A 25,313-nucleotide genomic window follows, 5' to 3' on the forward strand; every position below is an offset into this window, starting at 1 on the left:
AAATCATTGATAGGTATTGAACAGTGTCCAAAGGGCTATAGAATTGTTCTTAGAAAAGACAACATTGGAGAGTCTATAAAACATTTGCCCTTTGACCTTATCCATTATCCACTTTCAGGCTCTTCCAGGGAAGACTAACAAGGGAATCAGTGGTCCCTTAAAATAATACAGGATTGAGGGAAGCAGCGGAGACCCTGGGTTCGCATCCCAGGGCCTCCTTGTGAAAGTAGGCTCACCTGCACGCTGCGGAGTGGCGACTCAGCAAGGTGATGCAACAAAAAAGGGAGAAAAGCAAAAAAAACACAGAAGAGCCTGCAGGGAATAGACACAGAGAGCAGACAGCATGCAAAAAAGCCATGGGGTGGGGGGGATTAAATAAATAACAATAATACAGGCTTGAAAACTGTAGAGTTTACTAATAATTGCTTTTCCATTTTCCTTATGCTTATTGATTTTGCATTGTAAGGCCGTTGATTTAGAAGTCCCAATATACTTACCTTTTCTCTTGCCTCCACAGAAGGGAGAATCTTCTTCAAAAATGAGAAGAATTAATTCCCAGGCACTCAGGAACCCTGCACAGCTACTTGAAGTGTTTACAAACTGACCATCTGCCAAACAAGTGTCTGCTAACAAGGCCGACAGGATGAACGAGCCAAGGAGGGATGGTGTCCTTCCTTGTAAGAACAGTGACTGATGACCTGCCGAGAGCAAGCTGGGGTCTGCATGTTGCCTGCCAGTACAATGAAGGAAGTGGTGTATTGGTCACCCAAGAAGGTGGCAGACTGGCTGTTGGAGAATGCTGTGCCAGAATACTGTGAACCTCTGGAACATTTCACAGGCCGGGACTTGATCAACCTGACCCAAGAGGATTTCAAAAAGCCCCCCTTGTGCCGAGTCTCCTCCGACAATGGGCAGCGGCTTTTGGACATGATAGAGACCCTGAAAATGGAGCAGCACATGGAAGCACACAAGAATGGCCATGCCAATGGACACCTCAGCATTGGCACAAATGTCCCCACCCCTAACAGCAGCTTCAACACCAAGATCAAACCCAACGGGATGCCAAATGGGTACCGGAAAGAGATGATAAAAATCCCCATGCCAGAACCAGAGCGTTCCCAGTACCCCATGGAGTGGGGCAAGACCTTTCTGGCCTTTCTTTATGCACTTTCCTGTTTTGTTCTCACCACAGTGATGATCTCGGTCGTCCATGAACGAGTGCCTCCTAAGGAGGTGCAACCTCCACTACCGGACACGTTTTTTGACCATTTTAACCGGGTGCAGTGGGCCTTTTCTATTTGTGAAATTAATGGCATGATCCTTGTAGGACTCTGGTTAATTCAGTGGCTGCTCTTAAAATACAAGTAAGTAAAGAAAAACTCTCAGATTGAATGGTTGGAGGTTTGCACTATAGATGTAATTTTCATTTGGACATGAAATTTGTTAAGCAGTGGGAAAGTATATTCTTTCTTTTTTAGACCACATGCTGTTGAAATAACTAAACTTCTGGCAGCTTTAAGAAAATGCTGTTGTCTGCTTTGAACAGGATTAGTACAGATGATGCATAAGGTTCTTAAGAGATATGTTCTGTTTTGACTGAAAAGGAAGAAAACCCTCAGGCACCTTTAGAGAGTACAGGCTATTGAACCACCCTGTCTCCATGTTATTAATACTCTACTTGAGAGTAGAGTTGACAATTGTCCTAAAGTTCTATAAATCCCTGTTTAGTTTTTCCCACAAGAGTCAGACATCTGGAACTTTAGCAAAATGTAGTTAAAAATGTATCACACACAGAACTCAGAACAGCTATTCCAGAATGGGTTGAGTATCAGAGAAACGATATCCTTCAGGTAGGTAAAATGTGTATTAACCTGCATGGATTTCCACCTTCTAGAATGTGTGATGCTTAAAGCCACATGTGGCTATTCCATTCATGTTTCTTGAGATTTTAAATAGGTCCCTCCTTTTAGTTTCCAGTGGTCCCAAAGTGACTTGATGTTCCAAGCTCTAAACCCAACATAGACCCCTTAGACAAGCTGTTTGCCTGGACTCCCTTTAGCAAACTAAGCATCTACATTATTCCCTGGTCTTTGAGAATATGATTTTCCCATCAGCAGAACATCTTTATGGATTCCACACATAGGAGTTGGGAAATGGTTTGTTGAGGAATTAAGTTTCTCTCTGGTAGACTATGTTTCTTGACCCATAGTATGGCTAAATATTAAGTATATCATCTTAAATCAACACAAAATGCCCAATGAGAATTTATGCTGAACATTCTTCAACAGAAATGAATCTTTTCCTGGTATATTTTACAAGGACTGTTTTTTTTTCATATTATAAATTATTTATCTTCAAATAGAAATAGAAGCATGTCCTGACCCTTTGCCAAGGAAAAACTATCTTAATTTATGAAAAGGACGTCATTTAAGTGGCCAGGGTTTATTTGGTGGCTAGTTGCACAGTCCTTGAGTTTAAGCTAAATTAGAAATAGAAGGAATGGTCTGGGATGCATTTGATTTGGTGGAAGACTTGTTGTTTGCTCTAGTTTTAAGAGGCAAACTAGGTAGGACTAGACCTAAAAAATATAGGGCTGAGAATTTTTTAAATATATGTTTTCAGCTCTCCAAATTCAGTACCATTTTTGAGTTTTTACATGGTCCCAAATAAATTTTTTTCCCCAAAAAGCCCACTGGAAAAAATATATAAATATTTCCCTTTACAAAGTCTTGGTCAACTCAAATTGTGTTTCCTGTGTTTTGTTTTGTTTTGAATTTTTGCCTATGTGATTTTGTTTTCTGGTTTTACATCAAAATTCTTACATGCCATCAAATAATTTACTGCCCCAGAATATAACTTTGAGAAAACCATACCGTATATGTATCCAATCTCCTAAATCCCTAAGAGATTTAGGGAATCTCTTAGGGAACAGTGATTTTATAAATAATTTTATTCTTATTCTAAGGAAGTGTCCTAACCATAGGACGAATTTCTCTTCAGTGTATTGCTATTTATATTTTTCTCAGGAGAGAATTTCCCTCTTTGGTTTCCCCTTAGGCTTCCTAATTTCAAATTTTATTGATAGTTATTGCCAATAAAGTCCCCTCTCTGTGTTGCACCTTGGCAGGATAGGAACATGCTAACTGAATGCTGACTATTGTCATGATAATCCTAAGTATCCTCCCTATTCTTCTAGTGGGGACGCCCAGGTTTTCCATCTCCCTCCTTGTTGCCTCTCTTCAGTGCCTATGGCAGACCCGACATGTAAGGAAGAAAGGTACAAATTGATGTAGCAAGCAGTGGTGGGTTACTTTGGTTTCTTTTTTTGAGGTACCGGGGGTCAGAAATTGAATCCAAGACCTCGTATATGGGAAGACCACTGAGCTACATAGACTTCCCTGAGTTGGTTTTTTTTTTTTATTTGGTTTGCTTGTTGTTTTGTTTTTGTTTTTGTAGGAGGCACTAGGAACCAAACCTGGGACTTCCTATGTGGGAGGCGGGCACTTAGCTGCTTGAGCCACATCCACTCCCAGTAATGGGTTTTGATGGAACTGCCTTTTCCTGGCTCTTATAAAGAAGATTAAAATGTTTTGTAGTGCCATAAAGCCTACTTTTTCTAATTAACCTCTCCCTCTGTGCTTGACTTCCTGAGTCTTGACCCTTCTTCCCATCCTCCATCAGCATGTTTGCCACTCAAAGCCCAGGAGCCCTTTAAGAAAGCATGATAAAAAGGATATGTTTAATTTATAGAGTTGATAAAACCAGAAGACTCTGTGGAATTTTCATGCATGGCTAACATGGTGACACCTAAGGATAATAGGTATGGTTCGGAATTATTAAAATGTTATAAACACCTGAAAAAGGAGGCACCCAAGGGGCAGGATTGTAGAATTTCCATGTTAAGGGTTTTCTAGTCATCTGACAAATAAAGATCACTTAGTAGTGTGATCATAGTACCTCAAGCTCAATCTTTCTAAAGTCAAATTTATTATCTTTCCCCATCCCCCAACTTGTTTTTCCTCCTTACTCAGCTAGTGGCATTTCCTAGAAATCTGGGAGAACACCTCAGTTCCTTTTATCTAATAGTCACTAACTTCTGTCAGTTCTAATTTTGTCAATTCTGATTTCAGATCTATCTGCTTTTTCCATTGCTACTTAGTGCTGCGTAGCAGGTGCTCAGATTGAGGATCAGTTCCTTAGCAAAAAGCACAAGGTTCTTTGTAATCTGGCACCAATCTTTCCTGCCTCCTCTCTAGCTACTGCACTCCACGGTTTCCCCCAAACACATCTAGTTCATGTCACATTCCATTCTATTAGCTGCGTATATGTCTTCTTCACTGCTAGATTTTAAGATCCTCAAGGGAAAAGACTAGATCCTACTCATCATTCATGTTTTTTCTGAGTGCCTGGTTAGAGTGCCTGCCACAGAAAGTGCTCTTTTAAAATTCATTCATTCAGTTGATATTTATTGAGCAATGTGCCAGATACAGTTCTAAACCTTGAGAATGCTTCAGTGAGCAGATGGCCCTTATGTTCTTATTGAGTTTATGTATGGGTCAGGCAGGCAGTAAACAAACGAATATTAGCAAACCTTTTATGAAGGACAAAGAGGGTTGCTATATCTTGATAAAGAGTTTACTTCAACAAGAAGATGTGACAGTTATAAACAAACATAAATTTAAGGACAGAGCGCCAATATATATTGACAGATTTGAAGGGAGAAATTCATCTACCATATTCAATAATGGATAGAACATCAAGACAGAAGATAAGTATGGAAATAGAAAATTTAGATGTTTTATAAAACAACCAAACCTTTACCTAGACTGATAAAAAGAAAAAAAAGAGGATGTAAATAGCTAAAATTAAAAAATGAAAGGGGAGGCATTACCAACAAGCTCACAGAAATAAAAAGGACTATAAGTGGATACTATGAGCAACTGTTCACTCATGAGTAGTGGCTTTTCAGAAAGCAAAGACCATTGCAGCCAGAGAGGACCCCCATGTCCCTTCTACTTCACTCCTTCTCGGGCCCCTCACTTCATGTCTTCCCCAAAGATTATGAACAGTCTACAAAAGTCTTCCTTTCCCCTGAGTATATTCTCCTCCCCTTCCAGGGACAAAGTCAAAGAGCCAAGTGGCGAGATGAAGACAGCAGGTTCACTGTGGGGGCAAAAGGGGCACTTTTAAAAATGTGGATGACTAGTCACCCCCAGCCCAGTTCTGGATATACTTACTTTACATTTCATACTAATAGTTGCCTTTAGAAGTGTCTCCACTTCATTCAGCCTACTCTTTATGTCATGAGCATCCTTTATGGTGACCAGTCCTAGAATTGAGATCGAAATACCTGAAATCAGAAAAAACAAACCAGGAAGTGTGGTCATAAACTAAACAGAGAGAAACAGTCATCCCATATAGGGTGGGGGATGGGGAGCAGTCTCTTCATGCCATGCTCCAGCATCAGTGGTTTGGGAATGCTTACTCCATCTCTATTTCCACAAACTTCTCTGAACTCCATTTTAGATTTCAGTGACATAATGAATGATTTACATCTATGCTGGGGTCAATGCTGATGATTCAAAAAGGAGTTGTTTGGGAGTCCAGGAGTAGTAGGGCAAGACGGGCAGAAGAGGTAAGATCCTCAGAATGAGTCAGTCTAGATCAGTTCCTAAATACTATTTGGTTATGTCCAGAGCTTACTTGGGGGACCTTGCAAGCCTTTGGTCATAGTGGAGGCTGTAGTTTGAGGGAGGTGGGCCCAGATTCACCCATTCCAGAAACGCATGGGAAGGGCTAGCTCTGCTGGCCATGACTAACTCGCCCATAAGCCCCCCATACGTGGACCCCATATTTAGACAAGTCTTTGAAATACTGGGTTGAGAAGGCAAAACAATCTGCCTAGAGAAAACCCACGTGGGCACAACTCTTGGCATTTCCAGGAATCTGAGCCTCTTCTCTAGTTTTCTGTTAGCAGGAATCCAGAGTGGCTGCTGGCAAGGGAGGCTGGGCTGTCTTAGATTCAATCCCACTGCCTCAAAATATTCCAACTTGTGACATTATTGAGACTGGGGGGCTTTCCTGTTTCCCCACAAACAGCGCATAACCCTAATCTTCCCATACACTTTTACACTGCATTTAGTGTGGTGGTTTGGAGCTGATGGACCTCAGAAAAACATGTTCTTAAACTTAATCCACTCCTGTAGGTATGAACCCATTGTAAGTAGGACATTGGAATGAAATTCAAATTCAGGTAGAGAGCAAGAAAATCACAGGAAGCAAGAAGCTGAAATTCACTGGAACCCAGAAGAGAACGGAGAGGCCAGAGAGCCACCGTGTGCTTTTCCACGTGACAGAGGAGCCCAGGACCAAGGATAGCCAGCAGGCAGCCCCAGAATACTACCCTTCAGGAAGAAAGCATCACCTTGATGGCACCTTGGTTTGCATATTCTTTTAGCTTTAAAACTGGGTGGAGCTGAGAGACCAGAGTGATATACTTGCTTTGTGGTGATCTGGAACATTCTCACATAAGCAGTTATATAGAGTTTATATAGAGTTGTAAAATGGAAATGGCCACTGTGTGGACTCTTGGAACATTCATCCTATGCCAAAAGATACGGAACTAGAGAAGGGAAACAGTGATGTCAGGTCTTGTTTAAGACCTGCTATGACATCTGTATTCAGAACTGTTTCTAGGACCTTTGTTAATCCCACAGGAAGGAACAGACAAAATTTTCCAGTGTAACTTTTCTGAGATTCTGCTCTTGAAAGTACTGGGATGGATTTTAGATATCTGGAAGCATTGTATATTTTACAGTCAGTAATAATTTGGAAAAGATTTCTTTTGTATTTTAGTCTTTGATAACTGCTATGACTTTGGAGCCTTATTTTTGGTTACATATCTGCCAGCACAAGTATCTGTAGCATTTATTAATATATTTCTTCTGAGACTAGAATCTAATTTCCAAGGACATAATCCCAGTGTTAATTGGCAACTGCTGCACTTAGATGCCAATTTGATTATTTCTGGTCTGTGTTTTACTCAACAGACTAGACTTTCCACTATTTTAATCGGTGCTTTCACATCAAGTCAATTGGATTAAAGTGCTTATTCTGTTTCCTCTTTTAATCCCCATAGTGGTTTATGACCACAGAAACCATCAACATTTTTTTCCATCATTTTTATGTGTTTGGAGGTTCTTAAAAACACTGAATATAGGGCATTTAATACAAGGCCAGTCTCTCCAGGTTCCTATTATTGGTATTTTAATTTCCGAGTGCTAGAAGAACCTTTTCTTAAGGCTATTTCACTTTATTGTAAATTGACCTTATACTGTAGACTGCAAGACCAGTATCTAATGAAACTTTAGAACATTTTTACATTTAGCAATTTACCAAAAATTGAAAGACTGTATTCTTGAGATGCAGAATGAGCAAAACAAAGTTGCCTAGAGATTATATTCTGGGGAATTTTTATTTGTTCTTATAGTAACAGCTCAGTTTTTGAAAGCATAATGTCCAGTCTCCATCCAAGTATAAAACTCATGAGGACAAAAATTCCCATAAATTATTACAGCTTTTAAATTTTTTTGGCACCTATCCTATTATTTAATTGACTGATAAGCAGTCATATTCCTCTCCAGCAATACAGCAAGGTAAAATCTCAGAGATTGTCCCTTCCCTCCACTCTGCTCCCTCTATACCTATACCTACATCAGTTTATGTGCATGCTTGAAGTCTATTTTAGCCTGTTCCTTTTTGTGTACATTGTCAAAAATCATTTTCACCATTGTCAAGTGGTAGGTTCCAAATCAGCTGATACTTGACTAATATGAATTTTTTAACATATATTCTGTTATTTGATTTTTCACAATCAAACTTTAAAATATGTGGTATTATTCTCCTCTCTAATGAAGATGACTAAGGCTGAGAGAAACTATTGACTTGCTCAAAGTCCCACAACAGTAGATTTGGGGAATCAAAGTTCTGTCAGTATAAATCCAATCTAGAAATTTACTGATATAATAGGCACTTGTCCTCTGAAAATGTGTTTTCTTTTTTCTTTTTTTTAATTTGATTTTTTATATACTTCTTATTTTTTTAAAAAAAGGATACTTAGATTACATAAATAATACATAAAAAATATAGGGGATTCCTATATGCCCCACACCCTACCCCTCCCACCTTTTCCCACACTAACAACATCTTTCATTAGTATGGTACATTTGTTACAGTTGATGTACACATTTTGGAGCATTGCCACTAAGTGTGATTATAGTTTACATTGTAGTTTACACTCTTTCCCTCACAATTTTGTAAGTTATGGCAAGATATAGAACGGCCTGTATCTATCATTGCAGTGTCATTCACGACAATTCCCAAGTCCCAAAAATTCCTCCATATTATACCTATTTTTCCTTCTCCCTCCACTGAGAACCTCCAGTGGCCACTGCCTCCATATCAATGATGTAAGTTCTTCATTGCTAGAATTGTAATAAGTCTATAGTAGAATACCAGTAAGTCTACTCTAGTCTGCCATTCATTCCCCAATCTGAGGATTCTGGGATGGTGATGCCCACTTCACCTTTAATTGAGAGGGGGCTTAGATCCCATGGGGCAGATGGATGAAACTCTCTTACAGTTGCAGACTCTGTGTTCCTCAGGATGGTTGTTGTCCCTCATCATCTCCTTGATGGTTGTCCTGAGTGAGTCCAATGAACTGGAGAGTAGGTATTGCAACTCTGTTGAGATGCAGGGCCCAGATGGCACATGGGCAGTCCAAAGATTTAAGTCTCTAGGACATACACCTGTCAACTGTAGTACTAACTATAGGTTCAAATAGAAAGGGACAGAAGAGCCATGTGTAGGGAAACCACAACTGAGTCTACCTGTCACACTGGAGAGCATAAATTCCAAAGTAGAGCCCACTGGCAAGGCACCAAACTCCTGAGCAGTCTGTCTTACCTATAATGTCTGATAAGCCCTCCAGAGCCCTCAGGAGCCCTGCTCTTTGAGATAGTATTTGCTTTGGCAGTCAATGGGATCCTGCTGAGATGAGCATAAACGTAACCTCTGAAGTGACCTCCTGACTCACTTTGAAGTCTCTTGGCCATATAAACTCATTTGTCTTTACCTTTTCTCCCTTTTGCCCAAGGTTTTTCCAGTTGCATGCTAGTTTGTGCTTGGTAGTAATCCCTTGATGCCAGGGAGGCTCATCCCCAGGAGTCATGTCCCATGCTGGGGGGAAGGTAATGCATTTATAAACTGAGTTTGGCTCAGAGAGAAGCCATATTTAAGCAATAAGGAAGCTCTCAGGAGGCAACTCTTAGGTATGTATTTTCTTAGCATACATGATGGCATACATTCTATGTGCATAGAACAGACAATAAAAACATCTTTTTAAAAATTTTTTTTTGCTGGGGATTGAACACAGGACCTCATATGTGGGAAGCCAGCACTCAACCACTGAGCCACATGGGTGGGCTTCCCTGAGTTGGGTTTTTTGTTTGTCTGTCTAGCTTGTTTATTCTTTTTTAGGAGACATTGGGAACCAAACCTGAGACACCTGAGCACTCAACTACTTGAGCCCTGTCTGCTCCCTAACACATCCTTTTTTGATAATAAAGTTTATATGTTATGTACTATCCAGAGACAGTGTGCTTTGGCCCAGGATGGACCTACCAACCGTGATTGCTGTCACATTTTGCTGTCCCACCATAGTTATGTCCTAGCCGACTCCTGTCCTCTAAACTCCTAGGTGTGACATGGATCCTACTCGCTAGCTGTATCAATACCCAATCTGGGAAATTCTCCCTTTCCTACTATCTTCGGTTCTGCTTCTCCACTGAAGACCACTGGCTAGAGTACCTAACCTTGTTCTTTTCCTTTTTGTTTTTAGCAAATTTTCTCTCTTCCCTTTGATTCTGAACCACTGTCAACCTGGTTTGCAGACCTGGACTAGAACCTGTGTACTTTACTTTCCTGGGGATCTTCCCTGTCTCATTACCTTCCCAGATAATTTGGACATCTCAGTTTTTTAGGGCTATTTTTTGCCTTCTCTTTTACTTCTGTTTACTGATGGCAGTACTTGGGATGGGGAAGAAGAGTCACTCTAGGGACTAGATGACAGATTCAGTCCCAGACTGCATTGTGCTTTTCTTTCTCTCTTAGCTAGAGTGGCCTTATCTGGTTTCACCTTTTCTGATCTTTACCATTTTTTCTTATAACCTAAATATGCACCTAAGCCCTAGCAATTTTTGGGAAACTGGATTCACCCTATGTATTTCATTAAATTCAGTTGTTCCAACAATTTGGCTTTAAAGTTATCGTAAACATAAAAGAGGTTCTCAACTGAGAGTTAGGATAATAAAAGGAAAAGAGTATAAAAATAAACAGGCACAATAACAGTTTTTATGGATCAATTTTTATTTATTTTTAACACTGAATAATTTCTAGGTAATGCATCTTGGTTATAGGTAGATTAGAAGATAAACAAAAAATAATAAGTTTAGCTCACCAAAGATAAATAATACTAACATGTGAGTTAGATCCCTTTTGATATTTTTATGTGTGTTCATATATGCATAATCTGTTTATATATGGATGTGTATGTGCGTATATATATTGTTAAATGATATAATTTTTGCCTTCTATTTTAAAGCTTGCCCAGAGATTGTCTCTTTCCCTCCTCTCTTAACAAACCATCATGGATCTCTATCTAATTACTCATGATCTGATTTGAAGTCACTGCAACTATCCCCACCAGCCTGTTGATATCATGATAGTTGGTGGTGAAGCACAGTGATGGTGTCCATCTTAACATATTGGAGGATCATGCTTGGTTTAATGAGTAGCAGTTGGATCCTCACATATAAAATAGAAATAATAATAATAGTGCCTGTTTCAACGCTGTTGTAAGGATTATATTAGGTAATATGTGTAAGGCACTTGACATAGTACTTTGCATTCTCCTGATTCCCAAACCTACCCCAGTCCCCGCCAGTCCTCTTCCAGTATCAGTAAATGGTACTGCTGTCCTTCCCAGTGCTGAGACCAAGTGTCTTGGTTTCATTCTTGGCATTCTTTCACACACATCTGGTTTGTCAGTAAGTCAGTAAGTCTGACCACTTCTCACAGTCTCCATTGCTGCCACAGGTCTAACCACTGTCATCACTTACCTAGGATATTGTTGGTCCCTCTTTCCATTCTTGCTTCTCTTCAGCTATTTCTCAACCTCGCAGAGTGATCCAAAGTCAGCATATATCACTCTTCTTCAAACCCCCTAGTAGCTTCCCACTTCATATACCAATAATGCCAAAGTTCCCACAGCGACTCAGGAGGTCCTACCAGACCGGCATTATTTTCTCCTGGACCTCATCTCCTCAGGCCCTCTACTCCAGCTTCCTGCCCCATTGTTCGTTCAGCATACACCCACATACATGCACATACTGCCTCAGACCTTGGAACTGTACTAGCTGCTTCTCATGGTTCACCCCCTCTCTGAGAGGCCTTCTCTGACCAACCTGTCCCCAAATTGCAACTACTCTCTCCTGGTGACATTTTGTCTGTCCTTCTGACTTATTATGTTACCATTTAGTACTAATCAAACATGTCTTATATTTTATTTGTTTATTGTCTGCCTTCCCCACTAGAATATAAGCACCGTGAGGAGGATTCTTTTCTGTCGTATTCACTGTTGTATTCCCTGTGCCTTGAATAATTCCTACAGTAAATATTTTCATTATGTTGTTGAACAAGTAATAATAGCAGTAGCTAATATTTATTGAGTGTGGCATGATGCTAGGTGCTGTGGTTAGTATATCACTAGTAAGTGATATACGTTCTCATATGTTTGTTAAAATATGAATGTGTTACTTTTAAGGGAATGCATTAACCCAAAAGCAAACTTTAATTGTTTACTACTACTAGTTATGATTGAAGAATTCCCAGATAATGTGATTGAAAGTGTGTATTTTGATTAAAGGAAGGAATGATGAAAGGTCTGGATATACATATACATGTTTGTGTTTTATATACCCACATATTTATGATTTTTGTTATCAGTATAAAAGAAAATATCAACAAAGAAATGTTTCTGTTTTTGGGGGGTGGGGTTTTGGCAGTTATATGTAAATGTTTCTGGAGGGTACTTGAATTTAATTCTTTATAACTAGCTCAAGTAGACTAAATTCAAATTGTCTTTCATATCTTATAAGGTACCATTTTTTTTTACTTTCTCTTTGTTAGAATCTGTATAACACAGGAAATATTTTTTAAAAGGCTTGGAGAGAACAGGGGACAACTTTTATAATGTTATCTGTTCTTTATAAATTCCCTAAACCAGCCTGAATCATTTCCTTAAAACAATCAACTGTGGTATTCTATTACAAATTTTTAAGGCATTTAGAAAAAGATCCAAGTGACCTTTTTTTTTTTTTTTAATTGACAGTTTCATTAGTGAAAAGAATAGCTGGTTAAAAGTCTAGAGACCTGAGTTTTGTTGTGGCTCTCTCATTGACTGACTGTGGCCTCAGGCTAGTACTTAAACTCTTTATACCTTAATTTCTCCTTCTGTAAAATGGGTTAACAATACATGCTAAACGAATATGGTTAAAATAATATCAAGTATGTACAGTCTCTTTGAGCTGGATGAATAAAGGCCCAAAGGCCCTGAGCTTGTATAGACACGTTGTAGGACCTGGTACACGAGCATCTCATTTGCCTGATTCACAAACTTGTTGTTTGCCCTGTATGGATACCAAAGAAATAGTAAGTGAATTGTAAATCTCCCAAGATATTTATTTTTGTTCTGTTTTTTCTGCAGCATTTATTATTACCCTTCCATTTGTTTTTCTAACTTCTCCTTGGAATTTTCTCTCCTAAAGTACTAGATTAAGCCATATGTTGTCATGACTAACCATCACGAGCACCTGAGAAGCATGAGGTGTGATGGGTAGAAAGTTCTGGCAAGGAGGGAAAAAAAAGCAAGGGCAGAATTCATAGTCCCTGGTCTCCAGGAGCTTAAAGTCCTCAATGAAGGAACGTACCAATATATTAAGAAGGTTTTAAATTAAAATCTGCATATGGTAATGATGCAAAGCGAAGGATGGTGAGCATCAAGGAGGGTTAAATCTGCAGGTACATGAAAGAGATTAAAGGGAAACGGACTTGGCCCAGTGGTTAGGGCGTCCGTCTACCACATGGGAGGTCCGTGGTTCAAACCCCGGGCCTCCTTGATCCGTGTGGAGCTGGCCCATGCGCAGTGCTGATGCGCGCAAGGAGTGCCACGCCACACAGGGGTGTCCCCCGCGTAGGGGAGCCCCACGCGCAAGGAGTGCACCTGTAAGGAGAGCCGCCCAGTGCGAAAGAAAGTGCAGCCTGCCCAGGAATGGCACCGCCCACACTTCCCGTGCCGCTGACGACAACAGAAGCGGACAAAGAAACAAGATGCAGCAAACAGACACAGAAAACAGACAACCGGGGGGGGGGGTAATTAAATAAATAATAAAATAAAAATCTTTAAAAAAAAAAAATGAAAGAGATTAAAGGACAAGCATTTACAGAAAGTCATCAGGAAGGACTCTCCAAAGGAGTAAGAAATAAAGTTCTTAAGAACAGAACTGGGATTTCAGCTAGTATTACAGGCATCAGTAAGTCTCACTGGGATTAACTGATGAGAAAGGCAAACTCTCAAGAGCTGCTGCTTCTAGAAGGCACCCTCTAGAATATTCTAGAATATCCTCATTTGTTAATGATGATGTCAGTCTCGCTATTAAAAATACCGTTAAATAGAAGCAGTTCTGAAATGCTTTGGATCATGCAGTGGTTCTGTCCAGTTGGGGACACCTGGAAGGCTTCACACAGATAGTATTTGAGGTAGATGGATAGGATTACAGCAGACAGGATAATAGGGGAGGTCACTCCAGGGAAAAAGTCATGCAGGCAAAGATGAGAACTTGAGTTTATATCTAGAAAATAATGAGTGTCTCCTTTTGCCTAGGGCAGTGAGAGAGGAAGCGGCTTGGGATCACTTGAGGGGTTTGTCAGTGCAAGATTGCCCCACAATCCAGGGAAGAGAAAAGCTCATAGCAAGGGATTAAAGGGAGGAAAACAAATTTAAGAAACTCTTGAGAGTTAATGTCAACAGAATATGAGAAATGGTTTGGACATGGGGTAGCTATGAAGAAATTAAAATGGAAGGATGAGCTGAAGAGGACCCAGGGCTTTCTTTAGAGAGACAATGTTTGAACCCAGACCTGAATGACAGGTGGTGATCTGGCAGAAAAGCAGTCCAGGCTGAGTCACAAAGATCCTACCTAAGATAGGACTGCATGTGGTGTGTGAGAACACAAAGGCATCACCCTGAAGCAAAGTCTAGAGAATGATGGGACTACCAGTGAGAAATGAGGTTGGAAAGAGACTGGCCAGATCACTGAGGGCCTCATGACCTTGGTACGGGACTTGGGTTTTATACAAAGTACGTTTGGTAACTATTGGAGGGTTTAACTGTTTTCAAAAAGACAATTCTGGATGCTCTAAGTAGAATGAATTTTAGGAAGGTCAGAGTAGAAATCAGAGACAACAGGTAGAGGTCACTGCAGAAGTTCAGATGAAATAGGATATCGAGAAATGGATGGTATTTCAGAGTGACTAATTAAAAATACGGAGCAATGATAAGCAAATCTAACTGGGTGCAAATGCTAATGAGAAATGGATGCGTTCAGTTTTGAGTATCTGTGAAACTGGAAGGATTTTTTTTCTAGCACATTAGTAAATAATGTAGTTATCATTAAAATACTTATTTTGTAGAATGTTGAAGCTCAGACAATTCAGTAGCCCACCCCAAGGCCACATAGTAAGCATATGCCAAGTATGAAACTTGTCATAAAACATTAACTTAGTGAAAAATTCAAGTAAAAGTGGATTTTGAAACATAACAAAAATGTGATAGGATGTCGGCTTATCTATAGTTATACAGTGGTATAGTCTCAAAATATGAAGCAATTTCCTGAATATTTTCATTTTGTGTAATATATCTCAGCCTAATCTCTCTGAACCTCAGTCCCATCTGTAAAATGAGAATCACAGCCATTCACTGGAGAGTTGTTTTATGATCTAAATGAGATAAATATAGTAATGCCTAGCACAGAGTTTCGCATATGGAAGGAGTTTGGAAAATCATAGGCTATTAATGCTGTGCCAGGGAAATAATTCGGTAAAAAAAAAAAAAAAATTCTAGTGTGATATATTTGAATTCATTATTCCAGCCACTTACATTAAGAAAAAAATGTTTAAAGAAAGTATAGGTTTTTGTGTGATCTATGTATCTTTTAAAAATAAATAAAAAAGTATATATTGTTGAAAGTATAGGTGATGAACATTCAGATGCCCATCAGTACTATTTTATAGTGTTTGCATTTATTTCTGAGCCATTTCTCTGATTTGTAAGAAAGAGTTATCCTTTTCCTTCTTTTGTCAACAAGGAACTTAATTCTCTAAGAAAATTAAGTGAGATGGTCATGGTCATATCATGGTTTTGTTAAATTAAAGGTAGTGCTAGCATCTAAATAAAGATGTAACTCAGTAGTGTATTGTCCATATTTCACATACTGATACAACTGAATCACATGCTAGCCTTGATTGTTTTCCAGAGATTTGGGGCCCCCTGCCTCTGTTACAGTCATGTGTGCTCTCCTGCTTGTTTATTGCCTCTTATAGTTTGAATTGTTGCTTAATTCCACTGCTGTGTTTTGGGGCCTATTTGTTTCTAAAAGCCAGTAGCTAACCTGAAGAGCTAAGATATTAATTCTGAATATAAAGAATTGTGTATATCTTCCTGCTGTGGATTAGTTGAGATTTTGGGTAACAAAAGAACTTTCAGATATATTAATTTTTTCTTTCACCATTTTTCCTTTAGAATTTTAGGCCTTTGCACTAAATACCAAAAACACTTTTAGTACTGCTATTTTAAGCCTAATTTTGGTGACTTAAAATCAGATTCTGAGCACTTTTTCCTTTTTAAGTAAAGGTTATTAAAAAGTTTGCTAAAGCTACCTGTTCATGTAGATAGGCATACCATGCTATTCAACAAGTCTTAATATTTTATAAAATATTAATATATTCATATTTCTTTGTCAAATTGAATAAGTACTTTTTTTTTCACAGTTAATGAGTCTATTACTCAGAAACTTGGGCGAAAAGTAGATAACCATGACAAATAGAAGTCTCTGTGAGGTAATGGTAATTGAAAATGTGAACAGATGAGAAACGGGCTTCTTTGAAACATGAAGGGGATGGTGCATTCATGTGAGAAGACTATGGTGATTTTGAGAACTGTAACATGCATTCTGTTCTTGACATTCATTTAATTTCTAGTGATTAATATTACCTCAGTAATATTTCTACTATATTTTTTTCTCGCATTGTTACACTTCTAGTTACTTTAATTTTTTTAGTAGTATTATTTTTTTATTTGTTTATTTTCTCTCCCCTTCCCCCCCCCCCCCCCGCCCCGGTTGTCTGCTCTCTCTATTTGCTGCGTCTTCTTTGTCCGCTTCTGTTGTCAGTGGCAGGGGAATCTGCATTTTTTTTTGTTGTGTCATCTTGCTGTGTCAGCTCTCTATGTGTGCGGTGCCATTCTTGGGCAGGCTGCACTTTCTTTCATGCTGGGCGGCTCTCCTTACGGGGTGCACTCTTTGCACGTGGGGCTCCCCTACGTGGGGGGCACCCCTGCATGTCACGGCACTCCTTGCGCGCATCAGCACTGTGCATGGGCCAGCTCCACACGGGTCAAGGAGGCCCAGGGTTTGAACTGCAGACCTCCCATGTGGTAGACGGACGCCCTAACCACTGGGCCAAATCCACTGCCTCTAGTTACTTTAAACCTTTTTTTTTTTTAACATCTTGAAACTTGTAAAACTTGTAAAACTTTAATAAATAAGAATTCTGAGTGTGTGGAATTCTTTGGTTACCTAATGCCCAGAAGTGCACACACAGTTCTTCTGAACATTTCTATAGTCCACTTTTTTTAAGTTTGTGGTAGAAGATACTTGTTTAATATACATAGAAGACATTCTAAGCTTAACTTCAAAAAGATTAAAGAAATGCAAAAGATCAGAAAATTCTTATAAGTCTCCACTTCCAACTTGTCACCTTGTTGTTAACATTGACATTCACATTTCAGTCATTTGAATTTTTCACTTCAAGTCAAATAGTCAACAGAACTGAACCTTCTTTTTGTTACTCTTAAAATATTCTTTATAAATGATTTGTCCTTTCTCATCCTTTATCATTTTTTCATACATCTCATTATCATTTGTGATTGAAGTTTGAGATATGGAAAAATAGTTACTGGACACACCACACATGTATATATATATATCTTTTGGGTCATTATGTACTCAGGTAAAGTGATGTTAAGTTCATAATCATTACCATAATTGAGTGATAACAGTTTTTTATGTTTGTTTGTTTTTTTTACCTCTAAAGAGTTTAACAGATCTAGACTTGACAATTTTCTCTCCAAACTATTTCTTACGTAATTCGAGTGAATTTGTAAATAATTTCTGTTTACAGTTGAGCAGAATGGATAGGGAGGACATTTTCAAGAACAGTGACCATTATATCTTACAGTGTAAAGGTGACTGAGAGAAAATGAGCAAAGACCATCTCTGTAGAAAACAATTCTGTCCCAATATCTGAAATACAGATGAGACAAACACCCAGACTCTACCTGGAGAACCTAAGTAACTTCCATGGACTTATGCAGTTGTGAATGAGTTGCTAACATAGTTGCATAGATTATTTTTAAAATTAATTTTTAATCACACAAATGACATACCCTTACATTCCTCTTTGTTAAAATAAAAAATGCAAGTGAAACTAATTCTTCTCTGGCTACCACACTTCAAAACGAATGCCCACCCTGTGTAAAATTAGAAATATACTGTATAATTATCGAGTGATTAAATGTTTACTATTCTAAGAGGAAAGCCTCTCCATTGTTTCTAAACTTTCCTTGTTTATTTAATTCATACTGCCCCAGGCCAAGGAAATCTTGAACTCCCTAAGGTTGAGGAAGAGGAGCCCCACAGGACCATTCTTCTGGCCTGTGGCAGAATAGAAGTAGAGAGGTAAGAGAGGGAAAGTTCTTGTCCAAAGTTATAATTAGTTGTACTTTAATTAAGTTAAGTTGGATGAAGAAACATGGAATTTGATATTAGGAGAAATTATCAAACTTGATATACGTGTTCACATGTATATTTCAATTTCACTGGAACCACTAATAAGTTTAAAAAGAAAAAGATTTGTATTTCTAATTTTTGTTTATTTTGTTATTTATCCACTTGATAGCTAGCTACCATTTGGGCCTACTGTGTGGCAAGTATTTTCATAGATTATTTCTACACTTAACCCTATTTAGCAAATTAGGAAACTGAGGCTCAGACAAATCAGTAGTCCACCGTGAGACCACATAGTAAGAAAAGCAGGCCAGTGCTTTAGAGATGAGCTAAGAGAATGAGTTTCTGGATTTTTTTCTAGATGTCTGAATAAAATTGTTTAATGTCTTTGACTCATTATTGGCAGAAAAGTTTTTAATTCTCATGCAGATATCATGAACAGCTTCCCTTTTAGGACAGAAAAGATACTCAGGGTTTCCATTTTTTTTTCCTTCTAAATGTTTACCAATCAGAATGGGCCCTGCTTGTACGTCAGCTGAATGTCCCTCCCTTCAGGAGTTAAGGCTTCAAAAAGCCTGAATATGAGAATTACATTCTTGGTCAGCTAATATACATTAAAAAAAATTATTTTCACAATCTTCAACGTGATCCAGTTAGGCATAGATATAACATTCATGTTTCAAACTCTCTAGTATTTTGTTTGTTTGTTTGTTTTGTTGGGTCATTGAAAACTTAAGTAAACAAACCTGCAGAATTTCTTGACTGAGAATCTGCCCTGTTTTTCCCTTTTTCTAGGTCTATTATTAGCAGAAGATTTTTCTGCATAGTTGGCACGCTGTACCTGTATCGGTGTATTACAATGTATGTAACTACACTCCCAGTACCCGGTATGCATTTCAACTGTTCTCCGAAGGTAAACCATTCCTCACTGTGATTTCCCTTTTTGTTTGTTCCTTGTGATGGCCAGGAGTCCTTTGACTAAGCCAAAGGTGATAATTTCTTCAGAATATTGTCAGGTCATTCCACCCTCATCAAAGAATGTTACCAAGCAGTATGTCCAGGTGGTCCTATCCTTCTCAGAATTTCCAAGCCCTGCCAGTGCTTTCCACCTGGGGAAATAAGTGGCCTAGTTAGTGGGTTGGAAGCAGTTTGCTTTGTGTAGGGGTGTAGCTCTTTGGTTTTCTGCCAGACTTGTAAAATATCATTTGCTCCCTTGACACAGATCCGGAAGCTTTTATATGCATTATCCTTATCTTAGATGGAAAGCTTAATTTCAAATTATATATTTTTCTTTTTCCCTTCTTTTTGTTAATCCCTATGATGGAAATTCATAACAGTAGAACAAGAGAAACCATTTCTATTCCCTTGTAATCACCCACCCAGCCAAATAAGATCTTTAGATAAGTCTCTAGAGGTATTGCCTTATTAGCCTTCTCTAGTAGCATAGAAGCCTTTCTTAAAAACAGACTTTATTCTTCTTTTATTACTTTTAAAGATATTTGCCTACATTCAAACTCTTTAATAGGAATTTGAAGAAACCAGTTTCTCGCCTTCAGATCTTAGGGAGAAAATATGGAATAATATGACATGTTTGGGATCATTTACTTGAAATAATTAAGACTCAATCCTTTTATCTCTCATTGTGAAAAAAACTAATGTGCTGCTGGGTAGATGCCGATTACACCCAGTTCAGTGCACTTGTGCTGCTGAAACATCCCATATGTCTTTATCAACTGAGGGTTTGGATTCCTATAGATGGTTTGCTTTCTGTGGTCCCCTTTCTTTCGTAGACTTACATATCTCCATACAGAGGTAGCTAGTTTCTTGCTTGACTTTTTCTGGTTTTGCTATAAATCATTTCCTTACCTCTAGAGAAGCTGTCATTAAGAGTGAATCTTTCTGACATTACACTCCTCTCTGTCAGCCGTCCTACCTCCCTGCAACCCTCGATTTTCCTTTCTTTAGTTCTTCGCAAGAAACCAGGCTTACATCTTCTTTATCCTCTAGAAACCGCTCTCAAGAATAATATTGTATTAACCTGCAGCTCCTGGGTTATTGGAAGCATCTTGTTCTTATCGAGGATCCAATGAGATGTTGTTTCATTGCTGGAAAGCTGACTTAACAGGCAGCTGCCTACTACATGGTAATTTACTGTCCCCTAAGACGAAGAACTTTTCTTCACACTCTTAGTGGTAGGCTGACAGCTTAAGACATTTACGCACATTTAGTTCAACTTAAAAATGTCTATGAATTGGGAAAATGTGCCTCTATGTAGGGGAATGTCATGCCAGTTTATCTAAATTTACCTAAATGTGGGTTCTTGTCAAGCATAGTTAAGAGATGAATCCAACATTGAAAAGCTATACTATGTAGCCTTTCTCCCTGCTCTGGTTCTAGCCTGTTGCCTCTTGAGAACCTCTGCAGCCGGACACAGTTCCAGGCAAGCCCCAGCTTATTGAGCCATTGGGACTTGGAGTCAGCTTAAGTCATCAGCCTATCTAACCAGAGATATTATGACTAAAAACAGCTTATGTGTTTTCTTGGTAAAGGCAGAGATGACTGCAGAAACTGCACAAAAACTAAACTCAAACATGTCATACATTTACTGTGTTCCCAAAAATGCCTACTAGGTTCATCATTCTGTGGTAATCTTATATATATGAAATCTTTAGAAAATAAAGTATTACAGAATAGGTGGAGGAGTGGGGAGTGGTGGTGAGATGTTAGCACACCTTAAAAAGAATTTGAATTATTAGTTAAAATTCGTTAAGTCTAATTACTTCTTTTGTAGAACAGGGTCTGAGAATAAATTTTTCAAAATATAATTTCTTATTGTGAAAAACTTCAGATAGAGAAAGTAGCATAAGAAACCATATATCTATCATCCAGATTCAGTAATTATGATTTGCCTTATTTGCATCATCTATCCTTCCACCTGCCCCCCATTTTGAGTTTTTTTAAAAACAAATCCCAGTTATTGTCTGGGATTTTGCTATATGCTTTAGTATGGATCTAAATATTGTGCATATGCTTTTAGCACATCCAACACAATTAGCAGTAATCCTTCTATATCAGCAATTACCAACCCTTGGAATTTCCTGATTCTCTTTAAAATGTCTTTTAACAGTTGGTTTGTTTAAATTAGACTCCAGAAGAGATATTTACATTACATTTGGCTGTTCTGTCTTTTAAGCCTCTAAGTCTAGAGCAGTCCTTGCTCCCTTTGTTTTTTCCTCCTGCCAGTGACTTATAAAAATCAGATCAGTTGCCTTGTAGAATAGCTCACTTTTTGGATTTATCCTTTTGCAAATTAACTTTTTCTTTTCTTCTCCATCTTTCCTAAATAGGAAGCTGGTTTTGGAGACTTGACTAAAATTGGTTGCAACTTTCTTTTTCACACTTCATACAGAACAGAAAATTTTTCTGTTGCTGGAAAGAAGACTCAGAAAAGGGCCTTGAAGTCTTGGTGTTGCCCTGGTATGGCAGATCTAACTTAAGAAATTCAATGTTCTTTCAAGGGCCACCTACAGCACTAGGGAGAAAAGGATGGCACTAGAGGAAAGCCTGGGAGACCAGCTTTGCCTACCTTAGAGTCACTCCCAAGGCTAAATTAATCACGAGTCTTGACTCAGAATTGAAAGGAATTTCATTGTCACCCATTCTAATATTCTTCTTGCTATTGGAACATAATCATCACCATGTCTTCACCAACCTGTCCCTGCACTATTGCACACAGAGGAACTTATCACCCCTGTAAAAATACAAGCGTCTCTAGTATTTGAAGAGGTCAGATTAGGATGTTGCACAAACACTTACTAGCTGTGTGGCAGTTGCATTGAGCAGGTCATTTAAATTCTCAGAGGCTCAATTCCTTTACTGGTAAAACAGGGCTAATGATACTTTTTGTACCCACTTTAAGGAGTTGTGGGAGAGAAAAGAGACAGTATGTATTATGGCTCTGTTAATATAAACTGCCATACAGAAATAAGAAGAGAACTGAATATCATCATCAAACTTCAACCTCTAAACTTTTTCATCTAGTGAGTCCATTTATCCATTTATCCAAAAAACAGGCATTAAGCGCCTACTGTATATTAGTGCTAAGAATATAAGGGATGCAAGGCAGATATAGTCCTTGCCTTTGTGAAAAGCACCTTAAATTTGCCTAGCCCAAACTTCTACCTAATGTCATAAATGTGTAAAATGCTTTATCAGGGGCCTCAAGCTAAGCCAGTAAATGGAAAGCCCTAGGAATGGAAAGGAGGAGACAAGATTTGAGTAAAATTTAACAGGCCCAATCAATACAACTTGGTAAGAGATTTAATATAAAGTATGAAGCTAGATGGGAGGGATTTCCAAGACAACTAGGTCTTAACACAGAGATAATCACAAGGTAGGGAGGAAAAGAGAGTTAATGACTTTGGATTAAACACATAGAGTTTGTGGTGCCTGTGAGATATCTAAGTGGTGGTATCCAGGGCAGTTAGCAACACAGGTCTGACGTTGGGAAAATTCAGAACTAGAAAATAAATCTTTGCGATCATCACATTCTGGACTGTGGTTGAAGCATTGGGGGTATGGACAGAATATATCAAGTACAGTACATCCAGAATTGGATAGGCCCTAATTTCAGTTTCAATTGGTAGATGCTGTTACTGTTATTCAGTCATCACTAAACTGTAAGCAATAGAGTTGAGCTTTAGAATATGACTTTCTGTTTAACACGGTCATATGAATTTAAACTTGGTCCATCATCACATGAAACTTTGTAATTAGCATGCTTAATGCTTGCCTTTATGCCAATACTTAAAATGCTTGGTTATTAAGAAAAATGTTCCAGAAAGTCTACAGTAGTAATTATGAATTGGTCCTATTGTTGATTCATTTTATGGCAGTGTATACTCTTCATAGTACATAACAGGTTGGAGAAGTAATCATGTGTGAAATGATAAGACGAGGAAGAAAAGTAGGCATCCCATCAAATCATCAATAATGATGAACCACTGAGAAAGAGAAATTGAATGTGTTAGGTCCTAGATTAGGAATTTCTGGGGAAGCATGCGTTCTGTATCCCAGTATATATGTGTGCAGGATTTACACTGAGGCTACCACGTTTTTGGCACCTTGATTAGTCCCTGTTAATCTCATCACAACTTTTCCCCAGGAGCATGTGTTCAAACAACCTCTGTTCTTCTTGTTACAATTGCTTATAATTTGGTTTCAAAAAAAGAAAAAAAGCCCCAAACATTTGAGAGTTCTTTGGTACTCTGTTTACCATAAGAAAGTATTTTTCTAACTGACTCAGCAAACTCCTTAAAAAAAAAAAACCCTGTCCCTGTTGCAGGTAGAGAGGCAACTGGCACAAAAGGAATAGAAGTAACTCACACTGTTTTTAACTCTCATTTTAATAATCAGATGAGTTCATCTAAGAGTGACTAAGCATTAAAGTGAAATGCATGTTCTGTTCTGTTTGTGGTCCCCATGGTTACTTTAGATTTGAAAACCTTTGAAAGGAGATTAAGATACAACTAGGACATTTAGCTGGCTAATGCATTAATCTGATGGGATTTTTAAGTGAAATGGTTCTCTTGAATTTGAAAAACATATTTTTTTAACCCTCCCTCTCACACACACAACACGTGAATATAGCTTTCTGTTGGACAAAGGTTATGTTTGGGTGGCATTTGAGGTTGATTGCTCAGTAGGAATATTAAAATACAAATGTAGCAGCAGAAAGGTCTTCATTTTCTCCTCTGCCATTGTTAGCTTTTATGCAATGCAGGGATTGGAGAGAAGATCAAAACACCTCCTTTAATTCAATGCTGAAACATGATGTAATAATCGCCTTGAGGAGAGTCCCTTTTTCTGGGAGGAGCTCAGTTTTAGAAGGCAAAAGAGTCATTGCTCTTTGGGGTTTTATAACCTTTAGTCCTTTCTTACCCTCTCAGCACCTAGAGTATTCCAAGTTGCCTTCCAAGCTGACACATTTTGATATTCTGTTTAGCTTCTGCTAATCTTATCAGTATTTCAGAATATGGATTGTGTTCCATTGCCAAAATAACTTCATGTCATCCTATTAAATTGCATGGAACTTGAATTGTCAGTGCTTGATTTTACCTTATTTTGTGCTTCCCTCCCAGTTTCTTGTCAGTATAATCTTCCTTTTTGTTTATTTTCATTTTTTTTTCTATTTCTTGCTTATAATTTCCAGTAAACTTTCCCATTACACTTTCCTTTTTCTCACTCCACTGTTTTTGTCTTCCTTCTTCAAAAGTAAAAAAAGATAGCAATACACTAAATCATTTCTCCCTGTCTCTCTTTAAAAGAAAATTTTTGTCATTTTAAAGAAATTCCACATTCACTATAGTTGTACTGGAAAAATACAAAATGAAATGTTTAAAAATCATTCATAGCCCTGTGTACTATTATTATTTCAGTATGTTAGACCTTTATGCTTATTTTTATTACATAATTCTGACAGTGTCTCCTTATATTTAACATTGGATATTTGCATTTTTACTTTTGCATTATTGTATAAATCTAAATGGTTTTCTTACTAAAGGGAAAACACCAGGGGGATCACACTCCCAGATTATGAGGCAGGCAGGATGTGGGTGTGACTTCTTTTGATAGACAAGCAGATTGCTTATATTCTGAACAAATGTTTCTGAGGAACTGTCCCTGTATGGGATTAGTGGTAAATTTTGAGGATGCAAAAATATATGTTTCCCCTTCTTCCACAAATGGTCAGCCAGAAGCTACAACAGACCTGCAACCCAAGGGATTATTCTCCAACCTGCCCAGAACGCTCTGTCATAGATTTGTGGAGCTCAGTTGCCATGGAAACACCATAGAGGATGGCAGATTCTGCTAGGGGTGTCAGCTACACCAAAGGAGGTGCCAACTTAGCCAAGTCTCAGAAGGATGAATAGGAGTTTGCCAAGTGGAAATGTAGAGTTTGCCATGTGGAAAAAACTAAGGATGTGAAAGGGTGCCCAGGGGGAATAAGGTCAAGTCATATGTGCCTCGGCCGTGTGATCCTGTGGGCCCAGTGGGCAAAGATAAAGTCAGCAAGGCAGGCTGTGGGCACATATTAAAGGGCCTTGTCACCCTCCTAAGGAGTATGGACTTCTC

General features: G+C 38.5%; 1 protein-coding gene across 29 annotated transcripts in view; it reads left to right on the forward strand.

Annotated features, from left to right (window-relative positions):
- Window positions 1–25,313, forward strand: part of SGMS1 (sphingomyelin synthase 1) — a 390,648-nt gene that overhangs the window by 342,377 nt on the left and 22,958 nt on the right. For 28 of the 29 annotated variants that reach the window (XM_058298868.2, XM_058298854.2, XM_058298864.2 and 25 more), the window contains one exon: window positions 18,975–19,092. In XM_058298868.2, the coding sequence (XP_058154851.1) occupies window positions 18,975–19,092 (118 nt within the window). Of the gene's footprint in view, window positions 1–598; window positions 1,365–18,974; window positions 19,093–25,313 lie in introns of those variants that run through there. The other variant, XM_058298860.2, reaches the window with a different exon arrangement.

This window comes from Dasypus novemcinctus, chromosome 6 (assembly GCF_030445035.2).
Source record: "Dasypus novemcinctus isolate mDasNov1 chromosome 6, mDasNov1.1.hap2, whole genome shotgun sequence".
Classification (NCBI taxonomy): domain Eukaryota; kingdom Metazoa; phylum Chordata; class Mammalia; order Cingulata; family Dasypodidae; genus Dasypus; species Dasypus novemcinctus.